This window comes from Cetorhinus maximus, chromosome 11, assembly GCF_964194155.1.
Source record: "Cetorhinus maximus chromosome 11, sCetMax3.hap1.1, whole genome shotgun sequence".
NCBI classification, from domain to species: Eukaryota; Metazoa; Chordata; class Chondrichthyes; order Lamniformes; family Cetorhinidae; genus Cetorhinus; species Cetorhinus maximus.
In genome coordinates this window covers 2,685,418-2,713,371 of record NC_135889.1, presented here as the reverse complement: position 1 = coordinate 2,713,371, position 27,954 = coordinate 2,685,418, and the positions used below count along the sequence as shown (strand labels likewise).

The following is a 27,954-nucleotide window of genomic DNA, read 5'->3' as shown; positions in this document are numbered from 1 at the left end:
ATCTAGCCAGGGGATCAACCCTGGTTCAATGAAGAATGTAGGAGGACATGCCAGGAGCAGCACCAGGCATACCTAAAAATGAGGTGTTTACCTGGTGAAGCTATAACACAGGACTGCTTGCATGCCAAACAGCATAAGCAGCAAGTGTTAGACAGAGCTAAGCGATCCCACAACCAATGGATCTGATCTAAGCTCTGCATTCCTGCCACGTGAATAGTGGTGGACAATTAAACAACTCACTGGAGGAGGCTCCACAAATATCCCCATCCTCAATGATGGAGGAGCCCAGCACATCAGTTCAAAAGATAAGGCTGAAGCATTTGCTACAATCTTCAGCCAGAAGCGTCGAGTGGATGATCCATCTTGGCCTCCTCCAGAGGATCCATCTCGGCCTCCTCCAGAGGCGTCAGCATCACAGATGCCAGTTTTTAGCCAATTCAATTCACTCCACGTGACATTAAGAAATGGCTGAAGGCACTGGATAGTGCAAAGGCTATGGGCCCTGACAATGTACTGGCAATAGTGCTGAAGGCTTGTGCTCCAGAAGTTGCCGCGCCCCTAGCCAAGCTGTTCCAGTACAGCTTCAAGACTTGCATCTATCTGGCTATGTGGAAAATTGCCCAGGTATGTCCTGTACACAAAAAGGACAAATCAAACCCAGCCAATCACCGCCCCATCAGCCTACCCTCCATCATCAGTAAAATAATTGAAGGGGTCAGCAGCAGTGCTACCAAGAGGCATTTGCTTAGCAATAACCTGCTCTCTGATGCCTAGTTTAGGTTCTGCCATGGCCACTCGGCTCCTGACCTCATTACAGGTGAGGTGAGAGTGACTGCCCTTGACATCAAGGCAGCATTTGACCAAGTGTGGCATCAAGGAGCCCTAGCAAAACTGGAGCCAATGTAAATCGTGGGGAAAACTCTCCACTATTTGGAGTCATACCAGCAGAAAGGAAGATGGTTGTGGTTGTTGGAGGTCAGTCACCTCAGCTCCAGGACATCACTGCAGGAGTTCCTCAGGGTAGTGTCCTCGGCCCAACCATCTTCAGCTGCTTCATCAATGACCTTCCTTCCATCATAAGGTCAGAAGTGGGGATGTTCGCTGATGATTTCACAATGCTCAGCACCATTTGCAACTCCTCAGATACTGACGCAGTCCATGTCCAAATGCAGCAAGACCTGGACAATATCCAGACTTGGCCTGACAAGTGACAAATAACATTCATGCCACACAAGTGCCTGGCAATGACCATCTCCAACAAGAGAGAATCTGACCATCACCCCTTGATGTTCAATGGCATTACTATCACTGAATCCCCCACTGTCAACATCCTGAGGGTTACCATTGACCAGAAACTGAACCAGACTAGCCATATAAATACTGTGGCTACAAGAGCAGGTCTGAGTCTAGGAATCCTGTGGAGAGTAACTCACCTCCTGATTCCCCAAAGCCTGTCCACCATCTACAAGGCATAAGTCAGGAGTGTGATGGAATACTCCCCATTTTCCTGGATGTGTGCAGCTCCCACAACACTCAAGAAGCTTGACACCATCCAGGACAAAGCGGCCCGCTTGATTGGCACCACATCCACAAACATTCACTCCCTCCACCACCGATGCACAGTAGCAGCAGTGTGTACCATCTAAAAGATGCACTTCAGGAATTCACCAAGGCTCCTTAGTAAGCACTTTCCAAACCCATGAGCAATACCATCTAGAAGGATAAGGGCAGCAGATACATGGGAACACCACCTGGAAGTTCCACTCCAAGTCACTCGCGATCCCGATTTAGAAATATATCGCCAGTGAATGAATTTTTAAAAAACGATCATGTGATCAAGTTGCTTGGGAGATAGACGATAGTAAAAAGGAGTCAAAAAGTTAATTACAGGGTAAGTAGCTTCGTGGTGGTGGTTCTGTGTTCAAGCAGTTTAATTTTGAGTTTTAGACCAAGCTGGTTGCAGAACATCCCTCTTAAAGTTTAGTTGAAACTTTGTGTGTTGGTTAACAGAGAGTAAAACTCTTATAAACAGAAGGACTTCTAACAGTGAGTTGAACTTCTGATGTAGCCAAGTTGAGAGTGAGAGAAACTCCAGAGTTTAAAAAATATTAAAACCAGGGGAGTTCCAACTTGAGTTGGCTAAGCTTAAAACTCTAGAAACACCTGTGTTGAATGAGGAGTTTATAACTGAGGATGGCTAGAGGAGATTTGAAAAGAAAGCCTTGCTGGAAGTAAGCAGAAGGCCCAAGAAATCTCAACCCTTAGACAAACCTTCAAAGCAACACTTTTTAACCAAGCAGTTAATCTTCCAAATTTTGGTAAGAATCTGACTGAGTTTGTCAGGGGTCCAAGTCAGATGGGTGGAGAAGGAAAGTGGAGTTAAGTCGGTTGGATTAGAGTGCAAGTAATTGTGTTCATTGTACTTTTAATATCTTTAATGTAACTGACTATTTAAGATAGAGTGTAGTTATTTTAGTTCATGTTCTTTGATGTTTTTCTAGTCAGATTATTTTATTTAAACTGTGAACCTTGTGGCTTTATTCTTTAGTAAATAGCCAGTGTTTTGCTTTCTTAAAAAAAACACGTTACTGGTCTCTACCAAGATCATAACAGGAAAATAGCCTGAATTCGAGACATGTCCACTAATTGATGCTATTTAGGTCATGGGAGAGCAACATCAAATTGACCTGCATGAGAAGCCCTTCTAGATTTAGTGTTTCCTTTACTTAAAGAACCTTTGGAGACTGTTTCAGAAAGAGTGGACCTGGTATTCTGTGCATTGATGGGATCTCCATTTTCTGAACTTCCCTCTGATCAATTTGCCTGAGCACTGACACTTGTACAGCATTTGTGCCCACTTCATATTGCAGCTTTATCACAAGTTCCACAGACAAAAGAAACCAGCTCAGTCCATTTAGCAACCGAGCGGGGGATGATTATAGCTCCATCGGAAGATGCTGGCACATTAGAAAGTGAGTCATTTGAAACCTGGAAAGGTTACATTTTTCAGTGTTGTCATGTGTGAGACCTGCACGCCAGGTGCTAAAATCATTGGAATAATAAGAGTGCCTCTCTCCCTTCACCTTTCTACTCCATTTAGGAATTCAGACCTCTGGTGGCAAGAGCAGAGTTTGACCTCTGTCTAACTGTGATGCACTGTAACATCCTCTATTCTGGGGCCATTTAGCTGAATGTCTTCTGCTGGCTCTGGGACACTCAGAATCCCTGCAGCTAAAGAATTTACAAAATTCTAGTCATTTGTACAGACAGAACTCTAAATGTGCAGTGGGATATTGATTGAAAGCAAACTGGAGACTGGTTTGCTTCTGCTAACAGTCTTTCTTGAGAGGCACTGGTTTTAATTAAACGTAAAAATTGTCTTTTTCAGATTGACAATGTCTGAAATCTAATGTGGAGATGACGGAGCTGTGTTAAGTGAACGTAATGTAAACATTTCCCCGTGGGAGCAGGGAAAGTTGATTGAGATGGTTGAATGGGCTGTGCATTTTTTCATGTAACCACAAGGAGGCAATATTTTGCCACTGCTAATTTTAGATGGTGATCAGTGTGAATATAAAGTGCTTTTCCACTTAAAGCAAAGTGGAATTGAATGGAATATATGAAGTTTTCCATCATTTATTTGAGTGCAATGTAGTGTCTTACCAAATGCAGCTATAATTTAAAGAGCAGAGCTCCTCAAAGAGTTTATATTGATTGATGGAAAGTGATTTAATATTTTCACTGCCCAAAGTAACCATTTAATGTTGTTCAAAATTCACCTTCCTTGTGACCCTAGATTATAATGGTGAGATTGTGCATCATGTGAAATCATTAAGGCACCTGCAACATCAAAGACCTTTTTTAGCATGCTGCTATTTGACAAATAATGTTAAACAGCTTCCATTAAATCAGTCATAAATCTAATCAAGAGGTCCGTGTGGTCCAGTTGAGTTTTCCAGTTATGGCTAACAATATTCCCTTTGTTCCTAAACTCTATTCCTACTTTGCATTTCTTTCCCCCAAGGCCTGTATGAATTGTTTCATGCTGAGGTACCTGGGTGTGGACTTGTTTGTGCTGTCAATCAAACAGCTCTATAAAGTTTGTTGAAAAACAGAAATCTGTTGGCAGTGCTGAACATCTTATCACTGGATTTATATTCTGAAGAGTAAATATTTCTGTGGCAACTCATTACCGTTTTAATTTGTGGCCTCTGATGCTCAGATTTCTGTTTTACTGTTTTCTCTTTTAAGGAGGGAGGGAAGTGAAGTTTTGTGCATTGGTAAGGAACATAAACTCCACATTTTTTTCCTAACGTATCTTCACACTTTTTTTTTCTCTTGGGGGGGATAGCGGGGAGGTGGTAGAAGGATTCCTGGCTGATTATCGGCCCATTGAACCACGTCATGAACACTCGTTCTGTGGTCAACAGGTCCTGGCCATGGGACTTGAACCCAGAGCTTCTAGATCCAGAGGTAGGGACACTATTACCGTGCCACAAGATCTCCTGATTCCACGTGACAAACAGGGGAATAGATGTTGTTGACAGGGGAATGGATGTTGTGAACAGTACATGGTGAGACAAGGTGGCTGAGTGATTACGATGATTGCCTACTAATTCGTTTTAACGTCACCCACCTAGTTTGCAACAGCTCTCAAACTGTGCCTGGATTAATTGAGTGAGTGCATTTAATCCCTGTGACTTTCTCATGGGACCTCTGGCTTTATAAATGGAGTCACTTTTACAAAGGCAAGCAACCTGAATATTGCTAAAAAAGAGAGACATGTTGACAAAGCTTTTTGTCTTGCACTCATCCAGGCAAATGCAAGAATGCAAATTTCAAACTATCACAACAACCTATACTTCAGGGGGAAGAGTGCAGACCATACTCAACCAGCCTGTGTTTGCAAAACCAAAACAAAACGTCTGCTGTTAGAAATGATTCCATGATTGGACAGCACTTGCTGAACAATCCTGAGTGTGCTAATAACTACATTAACAATCAATTGAAGATAATCAGTCGAGCTTGTTACTGGCTCATTCATGCTTGCTAGAAACAACATGCATTCATACACAGGGACCCATTCTCTGCAAACAAAAGGAATATGTTCAAGCCTTGTGCCTTTTTTGAACTACCCAGGGAGTTTGGGGAGCCTATAGTTCCTTGTTGCTTTCTCCATGGCAATGCCTCGGTCAGTCAGAGTCAACTTACCAACCAATCAGCACCTTTCTCTTGGAGCATAAATTGTTGCGATAGTTTGAAATTTGGCATTCTTGTGTTTGCCCTGATGAGTGAAAGACGAAAAGCTTGGGCAGCATTCCTATCTTTTCAGCAATATTCAAGCTCTGTACTAAAAACAAGGAAGGTATGCTAAACCTTCATAAGCCACTGGTTAGGCTGCAGCTAGAGTATTGTGTAAAATTCTGGGCACCAAACTTTAGGATGGATTTCAAGCACCTAGGGTGCATGCAGCTTTATAATAATTATATCATGGATGAGGGACTCCACTTGTATGGTGAGACAAGAGAAGCTGGGATTGATTTCCTTAGAACAGAGCAGAGGAGGTTTCATTCTCAAGATTTCATTGACCTAGCAATGTGAGAGTGATAGGCTTCCAAACTTCACTAGCATATACCGCAGCAGGTAAGACATGTGAACATAACGTTATGGATTGTGATTTAACAGGTGCACAAGATTTTGAGGGGCAAATAAGGAGGAAACAACATTACCTCAGAGGTTGCAAGAAGCAGATTCAGCCCAAACAGAGCTTTGAATATTTGCTTGAGAAGGAAAATAAAAACCCAGAATAATGGGAAAAGAATAAGGCAGTGAAACCAATTGGACACGCCAGAATGAATTAATTATCATAGCACCAGTCCATTAATTGCATCGGTTTTCTTCAGGCACAAGGACACTAATAGGTACATTTAAAATTCTTATCTTAAAAAACTGACGACTGCACTAGTAAATGGTTTTGTATAATTTTAAAGTCACTTTTAGCTGTTTAAGATCGGGTTACTCACCAGTGTAGACTAGACAAGTCGCAATAACTGTTATTTTTTTGATAAACCCATTTTCAGCTGTTTCAATAAACCTGCAACCAGTTACTATTCTTAAATATATCAAAGAATATTCGTAATGCAAAATAAAAACGGCATCCTAAGACATTTGCTGGATTGTGCTGGTTGAAGGCAGATTTTACGTTCAGTGTTATGCCAATGAGTTTGCGTGGAAACCTAATCAAAATAATGTTCTTTAAATGGGTGTAGTTTTGAGCACAGCATGTACCCAGATTCCCAAGTGCGGCCAAAGCAGAAACACGCGACCTATATTTTTAAATCCTGACCTATATAATGAGATAAGACTTTAAATTGAATAGCCCCTAAAAACAGATGCTGGGATAGTAATGAACAATTAACACAATGCAGGCAATGTAACGTAATGTAATGCAAGCAGCAAACAAACTTGATGCTGCCTGGTCTTTTGATTGATTACTACAAGCATCCTGTGCAAACTGCTCTGGTCATTGGCTGCAAGCGTCAGACAGGGGCCCAAAACTGTGACTTACTGGCAGCAAGCAGTTCAAGGTAGCCTGCACCTCTTAAAGGGGAGCTGCATTGTGGCTGGAGTGGGTACTGGCAGTCAGGCAGGAAATAAACCTGACCTGAGAAAGGCAGAAGGATAGCACAACATGGGAGAGAGCAAGCTCCAAGGTTTTCGCACACTGCACAGGGGGCCTTGGTGGAGAAGGTAGTGTTATGACCGCAGCCGGTGTTAATAGCTGCGCAGACCAGATCCCAGAGAGAAACTTGGCTTACGGGCCATACCCTTTTTGTATTCTGGAAATGAGAAGAAGACGTACTGATCTCAGCTGTAAGAGGTCCAGTAACACTTCTTGAGATTTAAAAAATTAAAAATAAAACATTTATATTAACAAAAATAAAACTTAAGGCACAAGATTACAGTTACAAATTAAGGTTAGTCCTACAAAGCATACCCCCAAAGACTGCCAACTTGGTCAAACCCACCAATAAATACCTTCCAGGCAACACTGCCTAATAGATGTCTACTATAAAGCCCAGTAATATTATGCAAGGCAAACTGCTGTAGCTTCAATAAAGGCAGATCACATGACCTTTACCCTCTTCCGCTCCTTCCGAAGTGGGTTCCACTGCAGAGCAGAAGCATATGAAAGTCAGGTTTGAGTCCTGATTGCGAGAGATTATTACTAGGTGAGTGAGAGTATGTAATGAATTGAGCAGGGTCTGAGACTAGTGGTGCAGTTGGATATGGCATTTGAAGGTTCCCAGCCCAAAGCCCCAGCTGTAGTTCAGCAGTTCAAACAGCTCCAGCTATCTCCAACTCAACAGCAACTCTAAAATACCTTCTCTTTCCCCTTTTCATCTCAGTTCCATTGTTCTCACACCTCTTTGAAACTCAAACCCTTCCAAATATAAGATCGTTCATGTTTCCATCTTGTCTTTGCTTTAGGGTCAGTAATAGCTCCACTACTATTTACCTATGGAACTCCTGCAAGATGCAAACATATTTCTTGATACCTCTTTGATATTCAAACAAACTCTCAACACCTCTATCCTTTCCATGTTTCCAAACCCCCCAGACAACCTGATTCCTATCAATCTCTTACCTAGATTAATTAAATCATGTACACGCATGCGCGCGTGCGCACACACACATACACACATATATACACACACACACACACACACGCACAACTCCCCCCTCAGCCTTCTTTACAGAATAACAGAATATTCCCCAAAATATTTTTAAAAAATCCACCTGTGGAGGTCAGTGCCAGGAGTCAAGCTCCGAGGACCAGGATGCAGTATAGCAAGAAGTTCAGTGACCTCACATGAGTGGTTTGGGTCAGTTAATGAATCTTCAAATGCCATATCCAGCTGCACCGCTAGTCTCAGACCCTGCTCAATTCATTACATACTCTCACTCACCTAGTAATATACTCTAGCAATCAGGACTCATACCTGACATTCATATGCTCCACTGCACCCTCACTCGCTTACCACTGCTACAAGCATCATATCCACATCTTACAGCTTGCACACACTTCCAGCTATTCAACCATGACAGCCACATCACCCAAACAGATTGAATGACACTCAGTTACGCACTTGCTTCTTTCTCGCAGCAAAGGGTGACACACAGACAGAGGAGCAGCAAGTAACTGGAGGGGTTTGGACATGCTAGCGTATCCTGATGCCCGTGCAGTAGAGGGTACTGTATCATTCTATGACCAGCGAGACACTGAAACACTCCTCCTCCCCACACCAGAAACTTATGTCTTTCTCCTTTCCGATATCCATGAGTTGCAGTCTCTTGATTTCACACTAGCAGCCACCAGCTCAGATACTGACACTGAGAGTATGATAGAGGATAAATTAGAGGTGGAACCTGCACGCGATGAGCAGACTGCAGCCAATCGGCAGAGGATCAGTACAGCACGGATGCTAACTCGATATTCCTTGTCACTGGGTAGCCGCACTTTGATTTGCCATGGTGGATACGATGCAGATGGCACAGTGGGCTGCTACAGAATGAAGGCATCATGACTGCTGACAGGATAGCAATTGTCCATGGTGTTGAGACTGGGTCTGGTATAGGGCAGAGTTGACATGAGGCTCCTGCAAAGTGATCTGTGTGCAGCCAAGACAGCACGAGGAAGCCTGCAATCCAAGCAAAGCCATGTGATCGTTCCACTTGCTTCTTCCTGGCAAGAGGCAGTGAAGTGTAATTAGTTGAAATGCAGAGAGCCTCAGTGACCCTCCCTTATGCACAGTGGCTGACAAGCTGAGAGACATTGAAAATGTCTGCAGCTCCAGCCTAAAATGAGATTGATGCATAGAAGTTCATGGCCATGGTCACGTTCACAGCCGTTGTCAGTGCAGCCCTTGCCTTGCCGTGAGGATGTAGGTGTGGCTGCAGCGGGTGGCAGATTTCAGTGAGGGTCTCTTTACTGAAGCACAGGCATGTAACATATTATTCCTCACTGAGCTTCAGATGGAGAATTGCTCCCTGATATTCTGGATGGATATGGCTTCGCCCTTTCTCCTGCTGCCTCCTCCCTCTTCCAGCAGCCTGTCTTGCTCCACATGCCCTCAGTTCATTCTCCATGTCATGCTGTATTCCAAGGGAAATGCCTACTCGTGCACCACTACCTGGGAGAAACCAATTTGTGAAGAAACCTTGAAGTCAACACTGAATCCTGCCACACCACTCCCTCGAGACTTTGGCAATGTTAAACAAACACTGAAAGCACCAAGCACTTGTAGAATTGAAGCAACAGCCTGAAGAGTTCAACCACGACAAATCTGTATTTGCGGATGCCTTTAAATAGCATTGGTTGTTCCCACTGCTGAATGTGTGTTCAGCTGCATGAGGCTAAGAGAGGATATTAGCTGGAGTGCTGAGTTCCACAATGGCAATGCTAGCATTAAATCAGTGTTACACACTGACTGACGTCATGATCTGCCTGCTTAGTTAACTCTGATGGATGTTCACTGCAGGTGAACTACCATCAACATCGATATGGTGCCTGTGATTCGCCCACAAATATGTGTCACAGACACCGCAGCATCCAAAAAACAAGCACTAGTGAGCCCTAAATAGCTCTACATGTTTTTCATCTATTTAAATCAAAAATCTGCACTTCTCTCTCTATGTAGTGTTGGCTTCTATTTTACCATCTGTTTGCTATACTATTGCTGTTCGTACATTTTTAAAAATTCATTCATGGGCATTGATGCCCAGGCCAGCATTTATTGCCCATCTCTAATTGCACTTGAGAAGGTGGTGGTGAGCTGCCTTCTTGAGCCGCTACAGTCCATGTGGTGTAGGTACACCCACAGTGCTGTTAGGAAGGGAGTTCCAGGATTTTGACCCAGTGACAGTGAAGGAACGGCGATATATTTCCAAGTCAGGATGGTGAGTGGCTTGGAAGGGAACTTGCAGGTGGTGATGTTCCTATGTGTCTGCAGCCCTTGTCCTTCTAGGTGGTAGTGGTTGTGGGTATTGAAGGCATTGTATAAGGAGCCTTGGTGAATTCCTGCAGTGCATCTAGTAGATGGTACACACTGCTGCTACTGTGTGTCCGTGCTGGAGGGAGTGAATGTTTGTGGGTGGGGTACCAATCAAGCGGGCTGCTTTTTCCTGGATGGTGTCAAGCTCCTCGAGTGTTGTTGGAGCTGCACTCATCCAGGCAAGTGGAGAGTATTCCATCACACTCCTGACTTGGGCCTTGCAGGTGATGGCCGAGGGGTGTTGTTGTGACTGGATGTCTGTGTCCTGTGGGGTTCCACAGGGATCGGTGTTGGGTCCCTAGCTGTTTGTGGTACATATAAACGATTTAGACTTGAATGTGGGAGGATTGATCAGTAAGTTCGTGGATGACACGGAAATTGATGGGGTGGTAAATAGTGAGGAGGAGAGCCTTAGATTACAGGAGGATATAGACGGGCTGGTCAGATGGGCTGATCAGTGGCAAATGGAATTTAATCCGGATAAGTGTGAGGTGATGCACTTGGGCAGGACAAACAAGGCACGGGAATACACAATGAATGGTAGGACCCTGGGAAGTACCGAGGATCAGAGGGACCTTGGTGTGCATGTCCACCGGTCCCTTAAGGTAGTGGGACAGGTAGATAAGGTGGTTAAAAATGCATATGGGATACTTGCCTTTATTAGCTGAGGCACAGAATATAAAAGCAGGGAGGTTATGCTGGAACTGTATAAAATGCTGGTTAGGCCACAGCTAGAGTATTGCGTGCAGTTCTGGAATCTGCATTATAGGAAGGATGTGATTGTACTGGAGAGAGTGCAGAGGAGATTTACCAGGATGTTGCCTGGGCTGGAGAGTTTTAGTTATGAGGAGAGATTGGATAGACTGGGGTTATTTTCCCTGGAGCAGAGGAGATTGAGGGGGGACATGATTGAGGTGTATAAAATTATGAGGGGCATAGATAGGATAGACAGGAAGGAACTTTTCCCCTTGGTGGAGGTATCAATAACCAGGGGGCATAGATTTAAGGTAAGGGGCAGGAGGTTTAGAGGGGATGTGAGGAAGAATTTTTTTACCCAGAGGGTGGTGGGAATCTGGAACTCACTGCCTGAAAGGGTGGTAGAGGCAGAAACCCTCATAACATTTAAGAAGTATTTAGATGTGCACTTGCGATGCCATGGCATACAAGGCTGTGGGCCTAGTGCTGGAAAATGGGATTAGAATAGTTAGGTACTTGTTTGACTGGTGCAAACTCGATGGGCCGAAGGGCCCTTTCCTGTGCTGTGGACCTCTATGACTATGACAGGGCTGAGTTTGCTGTTGTCATTTCTGGTGCCTGGCATGATGCTGGGATGTCAGTCCCATTTCATGCCTTTGAGGGTTTTTAATAGTTTGATACAACTAAATGGCTTGCTGGGCCATTTCAGAGTCAACCACATTGCTGTGGGTCTGGATCTGGAGTCACATGTCGGCCAGACCAGGTAAGGATGGCAGGGGAGTTTCCTCCAAGGACATTAGTAAGCCAGATGGGTTTTTCCGACAATCGATTTTAATAGCCATCATTCAAATTTCACCATCTGCCATGATGGGATTCGAACCTGGGTCCCCAGTGAATTACCCTGCTGGAATTACCCTGTGTCTCTGGAAACCAGCCCAGTGACAATACTACTGTGCCACCACCTCCCCTATCCAATTTTTGAACTTCTATGTAACATTATCTGAACTTTGATTTCACTGTTTTCATTTCCAAAGCAATAGAAGTTATTTCCAGAAATAATAGACAGCTGATGATACCTCTGGAGTTTTAATCTTTATTTTGATTAGCTCAATGATGAATCAGTGTACTGTTGGATATAAGTGAATTGTCTTAGCATGCGTGAATCAAAATTTTACATCGCTCTTATAATATCGGACTAAACTCATTTCTGCCAAACCCATTTTAAAAATACTTTGAAAAATGGAGAATTCTTGTTTACATGGGAGGTACGAAGGTTGTGCCATTCTTCTGGACCGCATTTAGTTTGTGTTGCATTATCAGCATACCGACTTTAATATTAAATAAAAGCGCCCTTAGCCATATCCCCACTTCTACAAAAGCTGAAGCCAGTGTCAGCTTGGCTCGTTCAGTTGCCTCTGTGCTAGAAGATTTGGACTCAAGTCTGAAGACTTGAACAAATAAGCTAGGTTAATACTTAAATCAATGAGTGCTACATTGTCACCTTTGAGATGTAACCTTAAGGCCGCGTTCTGTCTGGCCTATCGGGCGATTTTCTTTGCAACCAGTTGATGAAAAGCTGGGACTTCTTCTGATGTCCCAATGTTCCTCCCTCAACGCTAACCCTGCCAAGACACACTAATTATCCATTTATCTGAAATGTTATTAGTAGCTCCTAGATGTGTGCAAGTTAGCTCCTTCAATCGCCTACATAATAGTCACTGTGCTTCAAAAGTCATTTATAGTTAGTTGTAAACTACTGTGGGCATCCCAAGGACATGAGAAGTGATCTGTGGATATGCAAACTCCCTTTCTTGAAATTAATGATACTTGGTTAATCTCTGTCAGCAGATAAACAGAACTCAGCATTGAGGTTGTATGTTAGGAACATGGATTGTGATGCAGAGCTGTGCAGTTGGACCAGCCAGCTGTTGTTCCTAACTTGTGTACAACAGATGCATATTATCATATTTTAGGACTTCTTTTTAATTCTTTCATGGGATGTGTATGTCACCAGCAAAACCAGAACTTGTTGCCCATTACATGCCCTTGCCCGGCCATTTCAGAGGGACAGTTAAGAGTCCAGCACGTTGCTGTGGGTCTGGAGTCACATGTTGGTCAGACTGGGTAAGGACGGCAGATTTCCTTCCCTAAAGGGCATTAGTGACGGGTTTTTGACAATGTATATTAACCCCCTCCGCCCCGCCTGGAGCCTCTCCGCCCCGCCCGGGGCCTCTCCGCTCCATGCTTCTCGGCAGAGCTGTCCTTCCTGCTATGTCAGCCGAGGAAGCTAAAATGTATTTTGGTGCAGTTTAATATTTTCCTTTTCCAATGATTTACTGGTTCCTGAAACAAATTAAAATATTATTTGTTCTGTGCTCAGACTGTTTAATATAATTGATATTAAAGTATTGTTTATTCCTGAAGGCTCTGGTTGGAGAGAAGGCTTGTTACCAGTCGGTCAGTGGTTATGGAGGGCAAATCATCTACCTGGGAACTAAGGTAAACGTAACGCACCTGCCTCACCATTCGGGTTTTGCCCGGGAAATATAATTACGGTCTAAGCGTCAGAATGTGAGATAGGCTTCTGGATGTTGATGGATGAGTGCGCTGGCGTATCTGATCATCGTCTCCATCCAAGGCTGCGCGTGATTCCTGTGAAGGGGTTAAACATGTTGGAGCACTCCGCTGACTTTTCCCAGCCTAGGAAAGGAGGACCCCCCCCACTGTCTGTCGGCCACCTGGGAGTTACATTGTTATCTGCCCGGACGAGGCTGATAATGGGAGAACTGCATTGCTGGGTTGCTGGGGGTATACAGTCTGGGCCATAGACTGTCGGCATTGCTGGGAGTATACAATCTGGGCCATAGACTGTCGGCATTGCTGGGAGTATACAGTCTGAGCCATAGACTGTCGGCATTGCTGGGGGTATACAGTCTGGGCCATAGACTGTCGGCATTGCTGGGGGTATACAGTCTGGGCCATAGACTGTCGGCATTGCTGGGGGTATACAGTCTGGGCCATAGACTGTCGGCATTGCTGGGAGTATACAATCTGGGCCATAGACTGTCGGCATTGCTGGGAGTATACAGTCTGGGCCATAGACTGTCGGCATTGCTGGGGGTATACAGTCTGAGCCATAGACTGTCGGCATCGCTGGGAGTATACAGTCTGAGCCATAGACTGTCGGCATTGCTGGGGGTATACAGTCTGGGCCATAGACTGTCGGCATTGCTGGGGGTATACAGTCTGGGCCATAGACTGTCGGCATTGCTGGGAGTATACAGTCTGGGCCATAGACTGTCGGCATTGCTGGGAGTATACAGTCTGAGCCATAGACTGTCGGCATTGCTGGGGGTATACTGTCTGGGCCATAGACTGTCGGCATTGCTGGGGGTATACAGTCTGGGCCATAGACTGTCGGCATTGCTGGGGGTATACAGTCTGGGCCATAGACTGTCGGCATTGCTGGGAGTATACAATCTGGGCCATAGACTGTAGGCATTGCTGGGAGTATACAGTCTGGGCCATAGACTGTCGGCATTGCTGGGAGTATACAATCTGGGCCATAGACTGAAACAGTAACTCTAAACCTCGCTCTTCACTGCACTCTGGACTCAGATTGCACCTCCATTCACCCTTGTGCCCTGATCAATGATCTTGATAAATGCAAACCCTTTTTTTTTTTAGATTTCCAGCTATGTGCTGCTTATTTAGTCATTGTCTAATCTGGCCCCTGTTTTTTTTTGGGACTATCCATTCTGCGTCCTTCATTTTCTTTCTCGAGCGGCGGCGGGAGGCACAGGGGAAATTACTGTCTTCCTGGATTTGTTTATTTTCTGCTCTTGGTGTAACGTGGAGATCAGTGTACATGTTACAATAATGAGGCTGCTGAGGACCAACAGTAGCTTTATTATAGTCATATTAATCCTAAATTACTAAACTGAACACCTGAAAGAAGATGTTGCATAAAAATAAAAACGCACATACCTGTGCTTGCTGTCTTGCCTATATATATATATCTATTTTATTACCGTGTTTGTTTGCACTTAATTTTGCTTCACCTTATTCTCCCTATTCTGTTTCTCATTTTCTCTGACTTAGAAAATAACGTCTCCTTCCTTCTGCCCATTGTGGATAAGGTTTTTAGCCAAGTATTTTCAGCAGGACTTTTCACTGTCAGCAATGTCACTTTAATTGCTGAATATCCTGACAAATTGAAAACGCAACCTCTGCAGAGTGAGTGGCGTTTGGCTAGCCTCCTGGGATTGCAGTTTCCTGCATGATGTGTATTCAGCTTCTGGCCTCTCTGTCCGATCCCCCCTACATCCAGTTCCTGTCATGTCTCTGCATTCACTGGGAAAGAGTCGGGTAGCCACGAGCTGCCGTGTGAGGAACCCCTCGCAAGAGATCTCGCCTATCGAGAATGCCTTGCGGTAGTGATGAAAACATTGAACTGGCTTACAGCTGGTTCCTGTTGCTATTGGCAGTGTGACTTTACTGATGGGAAAACTGAGGCACCCCTAACTAGCCAGGGACCCTCCTAAACAGGAAGCAACAAGCATCCCTACCATGCTATACAGGAGATGAAAGGGAAGTGATCCCAATTGCTGGACTGTGCAATCCACATACCCCAGAGGCCGATCAGCCTCTCTGGGCTCCACGATCCAGTTCTTCCAGACCTCACACACCCCTTTACTGCTGCTCCCAGCATTGCCGCAATCCAAAACCCCATGAGATAAAAAACCTTCTGATTCCCTTGTTAAGATGCAAGACTTTGAAATTGCAAAACCTCATATTTTATTTATGAAGCAACTTGACAGTTCCTCTCTTTGCTGAATACAAGGAAACTTTGCCTATTACTTACCAAATATATTCATCTATTTCTCCCTTCTCTTGCAGTCAGTGCATGTGATTACCCTGAGGACTTGGCGGGAGGTAAGCAGGCTGAAATTGTTCGCTGGTATTTTGTGGAAGGCACTTGCCTAGCTCTTAAGTTTTTTTTAAAAAAAACTCTACAATCAGCTCACCTTGACGCATTTGAACAGCATGACCTGCCATATAATGGTGTGCTCTCCCTCCTGGATTCAGTACAGCCCTAAAAATATATATTCCATGACTTGAACCATTTCCACCTGAATTGGCATTCATGTAGCAACATCTCCCTGCACGATGGACTAGTTCTCTTCCTTGTCACTCATTTAGACATAGACTCTTGTCAATACACTAATGTGCCGATGCCCTTAATTCACCTAGTTCCGTTTAATCACATTCTCTGATTTTTTTAATTCTTTGTTCTCATAGGGACGTTTAAAAACAGGATAAGAATAGGCCATTTGGGCTATCAAGCCATTTTCTTCCACAGAGCAGTTGCAATTCACTCTTTCGTAGATCATGTGCAAACTGTTTAATGTTTAGCAACATTTACCCCACTATCTATTGCAATGTAAATCAAGCAACAATGCAGATGAGGTTGTCAGCCTTGGCTCAGTGAGTTGTCCTTTTGCTCCTGAGTCATAAGGTTGCAGGTTCAAGTCCCACTCCAGATAATTGAGCACATAATCTAAACTTAGATTTCAGCACAGTGCTGAGGGAGTGCTGCTGTGCTGCTATAACACAAAAACAGACCATTTGGCCTGGCTGATCTCTACTGGTGTTGGTGCTCCATATCTGCCCCCTCGCACCCTCTTCATCTTCTGTGTTGTATTATGTTATTCTATGATGATACATGAACCCACTGTATTTGCCCTTCCACCTGACATTTTTTACCCACCCCTGTTTGCTCCTCTCTCAACCTGGCTTTGTACCTTCACCCAGTGCCAACATTCAGGGTGCACTGCTCACACGAAAACACAACTCACGAACCAAGGCAAGCAAATTTTCTTTGTACAAAAATGGCATCCTTCGTTTTTAAAAAAAAATTATAATTGCAGATAACAGAAGAAGCAAAGTTGATTGGTCCGTGTTGGAAAAGAACAGTTTCAGGGGGCTAGACAGCATACAAGATTTCCAGTAACTTTCTGCATTATGCTAGCCTGAAACAGAGACACCAGCTTCCAACATTATACTTGCGGAACTCAGTCATAAACAAGATATAAGGCTAGCCTTTATTCTGCAGGAAGGTTAACATAGATTGCAGCTTGAGTGTAAAACTGCTAATTGAAACCTCGATGAATCAAGATTATGCCCCTGTTTGGGTTGTATAAATGCTAAAATACCACACAGCAGGCATTTGCCTCCCAATTCCTTTCTTTTAATAAGAGCTTTTAGAAACATAGGGCGGAATTCTCCCATCCTGCCCATGGCGGGTGGGAGCGGAGAATCCAGTGGGAGGCAAACAGATGGAAACCCGCCATCGTAACAATAGGCCGCAATTCTGCTGGTGGATCGTGGAGGGTCAGTTATCCCGCTGACTAGTGGCGCAAACGCCATTTGTATTCATTAGCCTGTCACGAATGCTCATTAAAACAGCTGCTCGCCGAAATCTTGCTGCGCCTTCCAATCTTCCGGCACGCCAGCAGGAAATTATGTCGGCGTCAAACCTGTTTGAAAAGGGTCGGGCCTCAGTTCCCTCGGTAACTCCGAGGTGAGGGGAACACACTCGGCCCACCTGCCGTAGCGCTGCCCCCATCTTGTTGTGATGAGCGCGGCTCTGCTGGGGCTGGAGGGTTGGTTTGCTCCTGCTCTTTGCCTCCATCACCCCGAGGAACACCCACTGTGTCTGGTACTCACGCAGGCTCCACCTTCAGAAACTAGCACTTCAACCAGGTGTGGGCTGTGAGGCGAGGGTGAGTGATAAACACGAGGGGGCAACAGGGAGGGAAGGCTGTTCAATGTCAGCCAGGGAGAAGGGTGAACACGAGGGGGGTGTTTCTGGGGTCGCTCTCTAACCTCTTGTTGCTGCTGGAGTGAGCAGGAGCCTGCTCAGAAAGAAAGGAGGAAGACATCCATATGATGAAAGCCACTTGAATCCAATGGCTTCATTAACACTGTTAAAGGGCTGCTCAGAACTTAGTGGCTTCACATCACAGTCACTGCATCTCAAGAGTTTTTTTTTATTCATTCACAGGATGTGGGCTTCAATGACTGGGCCAGCATTTAATGCCCAATTCTAGTTGCCCTTGAGAAGGTGGTGGTGAGCTGCCTTCTTGAACCGCTGCAGTCCATGTGGTGTGGGTACACCCAGAGTGCTGTTAGGGAGGGAGTTCCAGGATTTTGACCCAGCGACAGTGAAGGAACGGCGATATATTTGCAAGTCAGGATGGTGAGTGACTTGGAGGGGAACTCCCAGGTGATGGTGTTCCCATCTATCTGCTACCCTTGTCCTTCTAGATGGTAGTGGTCGTGGGTTTGGAAGGTGCTGTCGAAGGAGCCTTGGTGAGTTGCTGCAGTGCATCTTGTAGATGGTACACACTGCTGCTACTGTGCGTTGGCGGTGGAGGGAGTGAATGTTTATGGATGCGGTGCCAATCAAGCGGACTGCTTTGTCCTGGATGGTGTCCAGCTTCTTGAGTGTTGTGGGAGCTGCACTCATCCAGGCAAGTGGGAAGTATTCCATCACACTCCTGACTTGTGCTTGTAGATGGTGGACAGGCTTTGGGGAGTTAGGAAGTAAGTTACTCACTGCAGGATTCCTAGCCCCTGACCTGCTCTTATAGCCACAGTATATATGTGGCTAGTCTAGTTCAGTTTCTGGTCCATGGTAACCCCCAGGATTTTGATAGTGGGGGATTCAGTGATGGTAGTGTCAGTGAACATCAAGGGACGATGGCTAGATTCTCTCTTACAAGGATCAGCAGGCGACCTGTGCGGCATCTCTCAGTCCACAACACATTGATGCATAAAGGAGGTCGCAGAAGTTCTTTACAGGAAGGTCCATCATTATGTCAGGTTTGCTCTGGATGAAGATAGCCAGGCTGCGAGATTCACCGGCTTCGCCGCCATCTCAGACTTCCCCGGAGTGCAGGGTGAAGTAGATTGTACCCGTGTGTCTATACGGGCTCCATGGCAGCAGCCCCTGATGTTTATAAACCGCAAGGGCTATCATTCCATCAACGTACAACTGGTGTGTGATCAACAGAAGCACACACTGCACGTTTGTGCATGGTACTCTGGGAGTTACCATGACTCCTACATCCTGAGTCACTCCAGGTGCCTGAGCTTTTCGAGGGGTCATTACATCTGCAGGGATGGCTGCTTGGGGATAATGGGCACCCACTGAAACACTGGCTGATGGCACTGGTGCATCGCCCTCAGAGTCATTCCGAGGAGAGGTACAACACTGCTCACAGCTCCACACGCTCCCTTACAGAGCAGACCATAGGGCTTCTCAAGATGCGCTTCAGATGCTTGGACCACTCAGGTGTCTCACTCCAATACCCTCCCGGCAGGGTTTCCTGCATCATCGCTGTGTGTTGTGTCCTTCACAATCTGGCAATGCAAAGAGGTGACCCCCTGTCAGAGGGTGACCTGGAGGAGGATGAGAGCTCATCGGAGGATGAAGATTTGGAGGCCCAGGTACCTCAGGAGGCTGTTGAGGGTCAGTATGAGCGCGATCACACCATGGAGGGAGGAAGGCGTGGGAGATGTACCCATGATACGTTAATCACTGACAGGTTCCCGGAAGAGTAAAGTTAAGTGAGGGAATATGGTCACATCTCTCCTCACCCTCAATGCCATTTACTTTCACCTCAGGGGATGTCCACCCACTTGCAGCGAGAACGAGTCCCACATTCACACTTGCGCACTCTGACCTCATGAATCACCAGGCCATGAACTTTGCTTTGGTCCATGGGGCCCTGTGAGTGAGCTCACTCTGGGAACTGAGAGCGATGAGGGAGATGACTTGAAGTCTTCGCTGCCATCTAATGATGTAAACACTGCTGTGACTGAGAGGTGGACATGCCTGGGGATCTCCTCCTCCCGTGTGTGTCTTTTCTTCTGTCACTACCACTGAGGTGACACAGATGCCGCTAGATTATCAATGTTGATGAGCTGCCCTCACTCAAGAGTGTTCCTGAAGGAAGAAGGATTAGAAACACTTAAATCACACATTTCCAATAAAGATTTAAACACATCTCCCTGACATCACACAAGGGGAGCAGACACTAGTTCAACTGAGGTTGACATCACAGGAATGTGAATCTCACAGTGGGACACTATCAACGAGTGGGAGGAAGGCTAAACCTCTAAATAAGAGAATTCCAAAGTACAAAATCACAACGCCTTCAATTGACAGGAACATTCACATAACCATCGAATGTATTCACAAAAGCGCAATGTCTTCACATGTCTGATACACCTGTGACCCAAAAGAGACATCAGTTTGTCTTAACTTTCCTAACTCTACCGCCTGGGTGCAGCCCCGACACCCACAGCAGAGGTGGGGGCAGCTGCTGACTGCCGGGTCCTGATGTCTGTTATGACCTTGGTGGACGTCCTCTGGTGGCCTGATGCCTGGAGGGCTCCGGCCTGATAAGGGTCACCTGCTCAGGGGCAGAAGTGCCCTCGGTGGCCTGAGAAGCTGGAGTGGATGGGGTCACAGGCAGAGGGGGCTGCTCACCCTCAGAGTGTCCTGAGGGGAGACCCCCGGGGGGTCCAGCTGATGCTCATCCTCCCTGTGGGTGCCCGAGGGCCCCACCCTGACTCCTCCAGGAGATGGTGATGCCCCCGGAGAGGGGGGTCAAGGTGCCTCGTCCCCATGTCGCCTACATCCTGATGGTGGCACCACAATGTGTGGCCATGGAGTTAAGGGCCGAGCACAAATCCAGTAAGACTGAACCTGATGGAGCGGATGAGGCCATTCATCCTCTTCCTGCCCTGGGTGGCACTTTGCGTCGGGTGTCAGTCACGCTGACCTGCTCCGCTACGGTGTCCCAGGCCCGAGAGGTGAGGCCGCTGTGATTCCTGTAGCCATCCGTGGGGTAGAGCACGTCCCTGTTCCTGCACCCCTCTGACCAAGGCCTGGCATGGCCCGGAGGCTGAAGCGGGATGCGGACTTTGCCCTCAGGCTCTCAGACTCTCTCTCTTAAGGGATGCAGACTTCTCTGGTGGGCTGGAGAGATTGAGATTGTGTGTTGGACTGGCGTTTAAATATGGCGCCGCCACCTTCGAACCCGCCAGCTGATGGCGGCGGCCAAATCAGCTCCCGACCCGCTCGGTGATTCGGACTGAAACGCGCCTCTGCATAATTAACGCGTCTCCAAGCGCAGGATCGGGCGCGAGTTGCCACCATTACGGGCACCGGGCTGGGCGCTGCCAAAACCACCACCGCGCTCAGTCTCATCTTGGGATAATTCCGCCAATAAGGATATTAAACTTAACAAGTCCCAGTTTTTCATATTTCTGAACCTTTTTTCTCTTGAGAAACACAGGTGGTTGATTTTTGAAGCTCTTCATATCTTGATTCCCTGATAACTCATTATTACACAATTGTATTAGATTTTGGTTGAAAGAGTTAGACTTGGCTTCTCTTCATAATTGGAAAATGCCCCTTTTTAACTTGAATTCTGTAATAATTGAACCTTCTGGCGTGTAATATTGCCTATTTCTGTCTTATTCTGTCATGGTGTTCAAAATCGTGGAGGGTTTAAATAGAGTAAATAGAGAGAAACGAATGTTTCCAGTGACTGAAGGATTGATAAGAGAGGAGACAGATTTAAGATGGACATATGGAACATATGAATTGGGAGCAGGACTCTCGGCCCCTCAAGTCTTCTCCGCTTTCAATAAGCTCAGGGCTGGCCTGATTGTAACCTCCCGCCTATCCCCGATAATCTTTCACCCCCATTTATCAAGAATCTACCTACCTCTGCCTTAAAAGTATTCAAAGATGTTCCTTCCACTGCTTTTTGAGGAGGAGAGTTCCAAAGACTCACGATCCTTTGAGAGAAATAAATTCTTCTCATCCCTGTCTTAGTTAGGCAGCCCTTTATTTTTAATAAGCGACCCCTAGTTCTAGATTCTCCCACAACATCCTCTCCACATCCACCCTGTCAAGTCCCCTCAGGATCTTATATATTTCTATCAATTCGCCTCTTACTCTTCTAAACTCCAGCGGATATAAGCCTAGCCTGTCCAACCTTTCCTCATAAGACAACCTGCCCATTTCAGGTATTAGTCTAGTAAACTCTCTCTGGACTGTTTCTAACACATTTACATCCTTCCTTAAATCAGGAGACCAACACTGCAGACAGAACACCAGATGTGGTCACACCAATGCCCTGTATAGCTGAAGCATAACCTCTACTTTTGCATTCAATTCCCTTCACAATAAACAATAACCTTCTATTAGCTTTCCTAATTACTTGCTGTACCTGCATACTAGCCTTTTGTGATTCATGCAAAGGACACCCAGATACCTCTGCATCTCAAAGCGCTCACCATTTAGATAATAAGCTTTTTTCCCTTTTGCCAAAATGGACAATTTCACATTTGCCCACATTATAATCCATTTACCAGATCTTGGCCCACTCACTTAACCTATCTATGTCCCTTTATAGACTCCTTAAGTCCTCTACAACTTACTTTCCTACGTATCGGCAAATTTAGCAGCCATATCTTTAGTCTCTTCATCCAAGTTGTTTATATAAATTGTAAAAAGTTGAGGCCCGAGCACTGATCCCTGTGGTGCATTACTTGTCACATCCTGCCAACCAAAAATTGGTTTTTGCATTTATGCATGCTCTCTATTTCCTGTTAGCTAGCCAGTCGTCTTCCATGCCAATATGTTACCCCCTAAACCATGAACTTTTCTTTTCCGCAATAACCTTTGATGTCTTATCAAATGCCTTCTGGAAATCTAAGTACAGTACATCCACCGGTTCCCCTTTATTCACAGCACATGTGATTCCTTCAAAGAACTCCAATACATTGGTTAAACATGCCCTTTCACAAATCCATGTTGACTCTGCCTGATTGCCTTGAATTTTTCTACGTGTCCTGCGATAACATCTTTAATAATAGCTTCTAGCATTTTCCCTATGACAGGTGTTAAGCTAACTGGCCTATAGTTCCCTGCTTTCTGTCTCCCTCCCTTTTTGAATGAAGGAGTTATGTTTGCTATTTTCCAATCTAATGGAACCTTCCCCGAATCTAGGGAATTTTGGAAAATCAGAACCAAGGCATCAGCTATCTATGATTAGCAAAGAACCAGAGGTAACATGAGGAAAAAGATTCCTACATAGCAAGTAGTTAGGAATGGAATGCACTGTCTAGTAGGATGGTGGATACAGATTCAGTCGTAGCCTTCAAAAGGGAACTGGATAAATACTTGAAGTAGAAAGAAATTGCAGCGATATGGGGAAAGAGTTGGACTCATTGGATCGCTCTTAGAAAGAGTCAGTGCAGACTTGATGGACCAAATGGCCATCATCTGTTCTGTAACACACTATGCATTCTAAGTATGACCTTCCTTTTTGAAATCCATGCTGATTAGATTTTATTACATTTTCAGTTTTTGGATATTTCTGTTCATAAAGATTCCATTATCTTTCCCACCACCAATATTAACCTAACTGCCCTATAGTTCCTTGGACTTGTTCAATCTCCCTTTTTTAATATAATAATAACGTTACCTGTTTTCCTGCAATGTTCTCTTTAAAATTTAATTGTTGTGTGTGGTCCCTTTAATTATTTTGCACCGCCCATTATTTCTTATGGCATAAGGCCAGTGCAATAGCTTAAATAAAACTCTTGAAATCTTGAAGATTCATTCACTTCTCCTGGGACTAACCCAAAAGGTATGCCTAGCCCTCTGGAATTTATTTTAATTTTTTTTAGTTTTCCAGCTATCCCTTGAGGCACACATTACATTGGATCCTTCCATTAGATTTTGACTGAGGGACCCTCCAAGTTTCTTTAAAGACCTCATGACTATGGACTCTTCATCTCCTTGTCCTGGCTTTGGACAGACATAGACTGCTTTTCCCCAGTCTGATCTCACAGCTTCTGTTTCTAAGCAAAACTATTTAAGTTGACTGCTTTCCGCCACAAGGCTTTATGAGGACCACTGGAGATATCTTCCAGCTGCTTTTCCTCACAAAATCCAAACTAATCTTAATTGCCTGCTTCTGTCAACAAACACATACAGATAATTAAACAAAGGAACCTTCCACCCCCACATGCTATCCCCATGACAAAGTGGTATGCTCTTGGATGCTCTCAAACAGAAATGGAAACAAATCATTTTACCTTCCATGCTACTGTTTGATTCTGTAACCCATATGAATAATTTAGATTGCTAATGGAGCTTTTAGATCTTTCTCCAGACTCCCCGACTCCATTACAATCTTGGAGATGGATCAGTTATTGTTCAAGTTTTTTCACTATCAACTCTGACCTTGCAAGACAAATATAAGTTAGTTTTGAAGTAATAAACCAAGGCTTCTTTGAGTTACATTTACATCACGGTTTCATATCAGTTTTTCTATCAGATGCCCCAATCTATCTACAGTTAAAATTTTGATTCCTATAACTATAAGTTATATAGTAAAACGTATGAACTAGATATTCTCGGACCTGATCCCCAATTTAAAATGTTTTGGGACATTTTCTCTGAAGGTGATGTAAAAATGCAAGTTGTTCGAGTCGTCACCCAAACAGACTATTCTATGCTTCTGTATGTGTACTCATGCCAGCTGCTGCGAATTCTGCTTGTGCAGTTAAATTTTGTTTTTAAAAAAAAAAAATCAAAATTATACAGTACTTTAAGCACTAAAGGCTTTTAGCTTACTTTGGAAAAATCAACGCGTTATTTTGGTGTAAGGATACAACAGCATCGATTTATATTTCAGTAGCATACCAGTGACAATGTATTGTCAATAATAATTAACTTGACAATGCCTTTCCTCTTGGGTATTACATGGGCCTTTACAAAATTAAAAGTTGCTTCATTTTTCTCAATCATTAAAGTGTTTTATATTTCAAAAGTAGACCATTTTACTTTGGGAGGAGAGAAGTTGATACCTTTTCCAGCTTTAGCAATTTGAAAAATTCAATTAGAGACATTGTATTCATGCATTTTTGCAAGCATTGTGTTTTTAAAAAAAAAGGAAAATAGTTTCTTTAACACTGTGTGATGTTGACCTCACCTAAAGAACCCCCATCTAATTGTTATGATGGATAAAACTTGTCACTTATTCCTATAAAACATTAGCTAAATTTTCCATCAGCAGTGCTTGAAGCTAAGATCAAACTGAGATATTGTTTGAATTGCGGTATCAGTATCTTAGCCACAGCTGTACTGTGGAATCAGATAACCACAGCAGCCACGGCAGTTAAACTGCAGATGACATGTGATTACTCTGCCCATGCTGTACGGAAGTATGTACTTCCTATAGATCCTACCGTGTAGTAGTATGAACCTTGATGTATCTTTGTCTCGTAATGCTCTGTCTGCAGAGGGTGGATTACCTGTTGAAGCAGGAGCGGTTCATTGAGGCACTATCTCTGGCCTGGTCCTTTCATGAAGGAAAAGCCAAAGCAGTAGTTGGTGAGTGATGAACTGCTACGTTTACAGACTGGATTGATCAATTCATTTGATAGTTTTAAAGATTTTAAAAATGCTTTTCTCATTTGGCCTGCTGTGCCTGGCACTTTCAAAGAGCAGTCTTGCTGAGTCCCACATCCTCACTCTTTGTCAGTAACCCTGTAAGTCCCTTATCCTCAAGTGTCTAATTGCCATTTAATATTATTTATGGAATCAGCTTCCACCACCTTTTCAGGCCAAACCTTACAAATCCCAACTATTCTCTGAGTGACAAAAATTCAAATTCTCAAGTCCTCTAAATCTTTTGCCAAGAATTTTAAATCTGTGACCTCTGGTTATTGACCCGCTTGTTAGAAGTAGATTGGAGGAAAACTATTGCTTCAATAAAGACCTCTTTCATTCTTCAAAAAAAGGCTGCCACTTGCAGGGGCTGTGAATGTGATGGGCTGTACATTTTACTGCAAATTTCCTTTGATGATGAACCTAGGAGCAAGGACAATGCCTTAGTGATGAATTCTGCGAAAGCTGAGGAAAAGAGGAGAGGAAGTTGAGAAGTCATGATTAAGTGACTTTTAAAAGCTCAAATTATATGAGGATGTAAAGTTGAAGAGTGAAGAGCTCCACAGTTCTGCATTCCTAGGAAAGATTGAGTTGGATTATGAAGTTGCGCGAGGGCTATTGGCTTCAAGGAGCAATGGTTGGGCTGAATAGCCAGTTTCTGTGCTGTATATTCTATCAATGAGGATGATTTTGTAAAATGATGTACTGTATTTGGGACTTAAGGCAGACAGGAGGGAAAACCTCAGGAGCAATGACCTGATGATCTCAGATATTTCTCATCTATTTTGAGAATGTCATGACAGCAGTATTGTTATAAGCACCTGTTGATTTTCTTCTTCCTCATTGGCTAACTGTTGGAGTCTTTCTATTTATTAATTCTTTGTGGGCTTGTTACTTAGCCTACAGTCATTTTACAGGGAAACTTTCTTCCCTCAGCCAACTCCCATTGGAGCAAATTAACATTTTGAGACAGATCAGAGGCTTCCCATCTTCAATGCTGTGTAGACTTCACTTCATCCTAAACTCTGTTGGTTGTATTCTAGCCCACACCAAGGGCAGAATTTTCTGTCTGCTGGGCGGGTGGGCCCGACCCAATCTCCGGCGGGCGGGGAGCCGATCCCCACCGGAGGAGATGGCCCCACCTCCATTTTAAGTGGGCGGGCCAATTAAGGCCCACCCAGCGTGACACCCGGTGGGAAGCGCTATGCGCTTCCTGTGTGGGCGGAGGGGATTCCCCAAAAGCAAGAGTGCGTTCTTTCACGCATGCACACGAAAGAGCGCACATCTTCCTGAGGCTAAGTGCTGCCTCAGGGAGATCGCTTCCACTTTGAAAAATATTAAAAATAGGAAAAAAAACATGTCCTCCTCATGAGATGGGACATGTTCATAAATTGCAGTTAAACTTTATTAAACTTTTTAGAACCCTGCATGAAACCTCATCCCGCCGCCGGATGAGGTTTCATGATTTCTCTATTCCCCGCCGGGGCTCCTGGCCGACCCGCCAACCTTAAAGTTGGACGGGCAGGTCCTTTAATTGTTTCAATGATCCTGTCAATGGCCTCAATTGGCCATTGACAGGTCGGCGGGCCCGCAGCTGATTTCGCTGTCTGCCCGCCTTCCTGAAAATTTTAATGGGGCAGGATGACATCGGGGGTTCCGCCCAACATCATCCCGCGTCATTTTATGCGACGGCGAGTGGGCCCCGCCCCCTGCTCGCTGACAGCAAAATTCTGCCCCAAGTCTGGCTCACCCTTCACTAATTGTCCTCAATGATTTACCTTGGTTATTGGTTCCCCCAATACCTCTGCTGTAAAATTTTGATAGTTATGTTGCCATCCCTTCCTGACCTCATTCCTTCCTATCTTTGCGACTTCCTACTTCCTCCAGCCCTACACTTCACATCTCCTCCTACCCCCACCACCCCCCATCCTTGAACTCTCTGTGCTTCTTATTTGGGCCTCTTGTCCATCACACTTGCACATTTGACAGGCCATGCCTTCAGTTGGTTTGGCCCCACACTTGAAATTCCCTCCTTGAAATCGTTCCACCTCTCCACCACCCTCCCCTAATACCTTCTTGAAAACAGCTTTATTAGCAAACATTTATTCACAGCTCCTAATATCCGCTCTAGCTCAACATCCATTTCCTGGGACCTTTTTCTAAATTAGAGCTACCATACAGTGACAATTGTTTTTGTTGTCAACATAGGCTACATTCTGTTAAGAAATAGAATACATGATGATGAATAAAAACATTTTGCATGAATATACAGATTCAAACTAAGAGACCAAACTAAATTTTAAAATTCGGTACGATTAAACTTAGAAGCAAACTGGCAGATTGAGGAATGCTGCTTTTAAACAAAAGCTGGCAAAGCTTTAGGTGCAGTTCAACGCAGAAAAGATCCAAGCAAAATCGTAATCTCAGCCTGGGAAGAGTGATTGTGAGAATTGTCCTCGGATACACAGGGGTGTTACCCATGAAATTAGGAGTTCCTATGTCCCAGAACCTGGTACAGAGGAGGTCATGGAGTGGCGCTCGGGTAGGGGGTGAGGGGGGTGGTGGTGCAGTGAGGTGGGCAAGGAAGGACTGGGAGTTAATGAAATGCTTCTGCCGAGAAAATCCCCGGGACACAGTCTGCAAGATGCTCAGAAGCAC

At 44.7% G+C, this 27,954-nt stretch overlaps 1 protein-coding gene across 2 annotated transcripts in view; it reads left to right on the top strand.

Annotated features, from left to right (window-relative positions):
• The window catches only part of vps8 (VPS8 subunit of CORVET complex), a 570,202-nt gene that overhangs the window by 66,159 nt on the left and 476,089 nt on the right, over positions 1-27,954 (top strand). For both annotated transcript variants that reach the window (XM_078551411.1, XM_078551410.1), the window contains exons 15-17: positions 13,176-13,250; positions 15,651-15,686; positions 25,149-25,239. In XM_078551411.1, the coding sequence (XP_078407537.1) occupies positions 13,176-13,250; positions 15,651-15,686; positions 25,149-25,239 (202 nt within the window). The remainder of the gene's footprint in view (positions 1-13,175; positions 13,251-15,650; positions 15,687-25,148; positions 25,240-27,954) is intronic.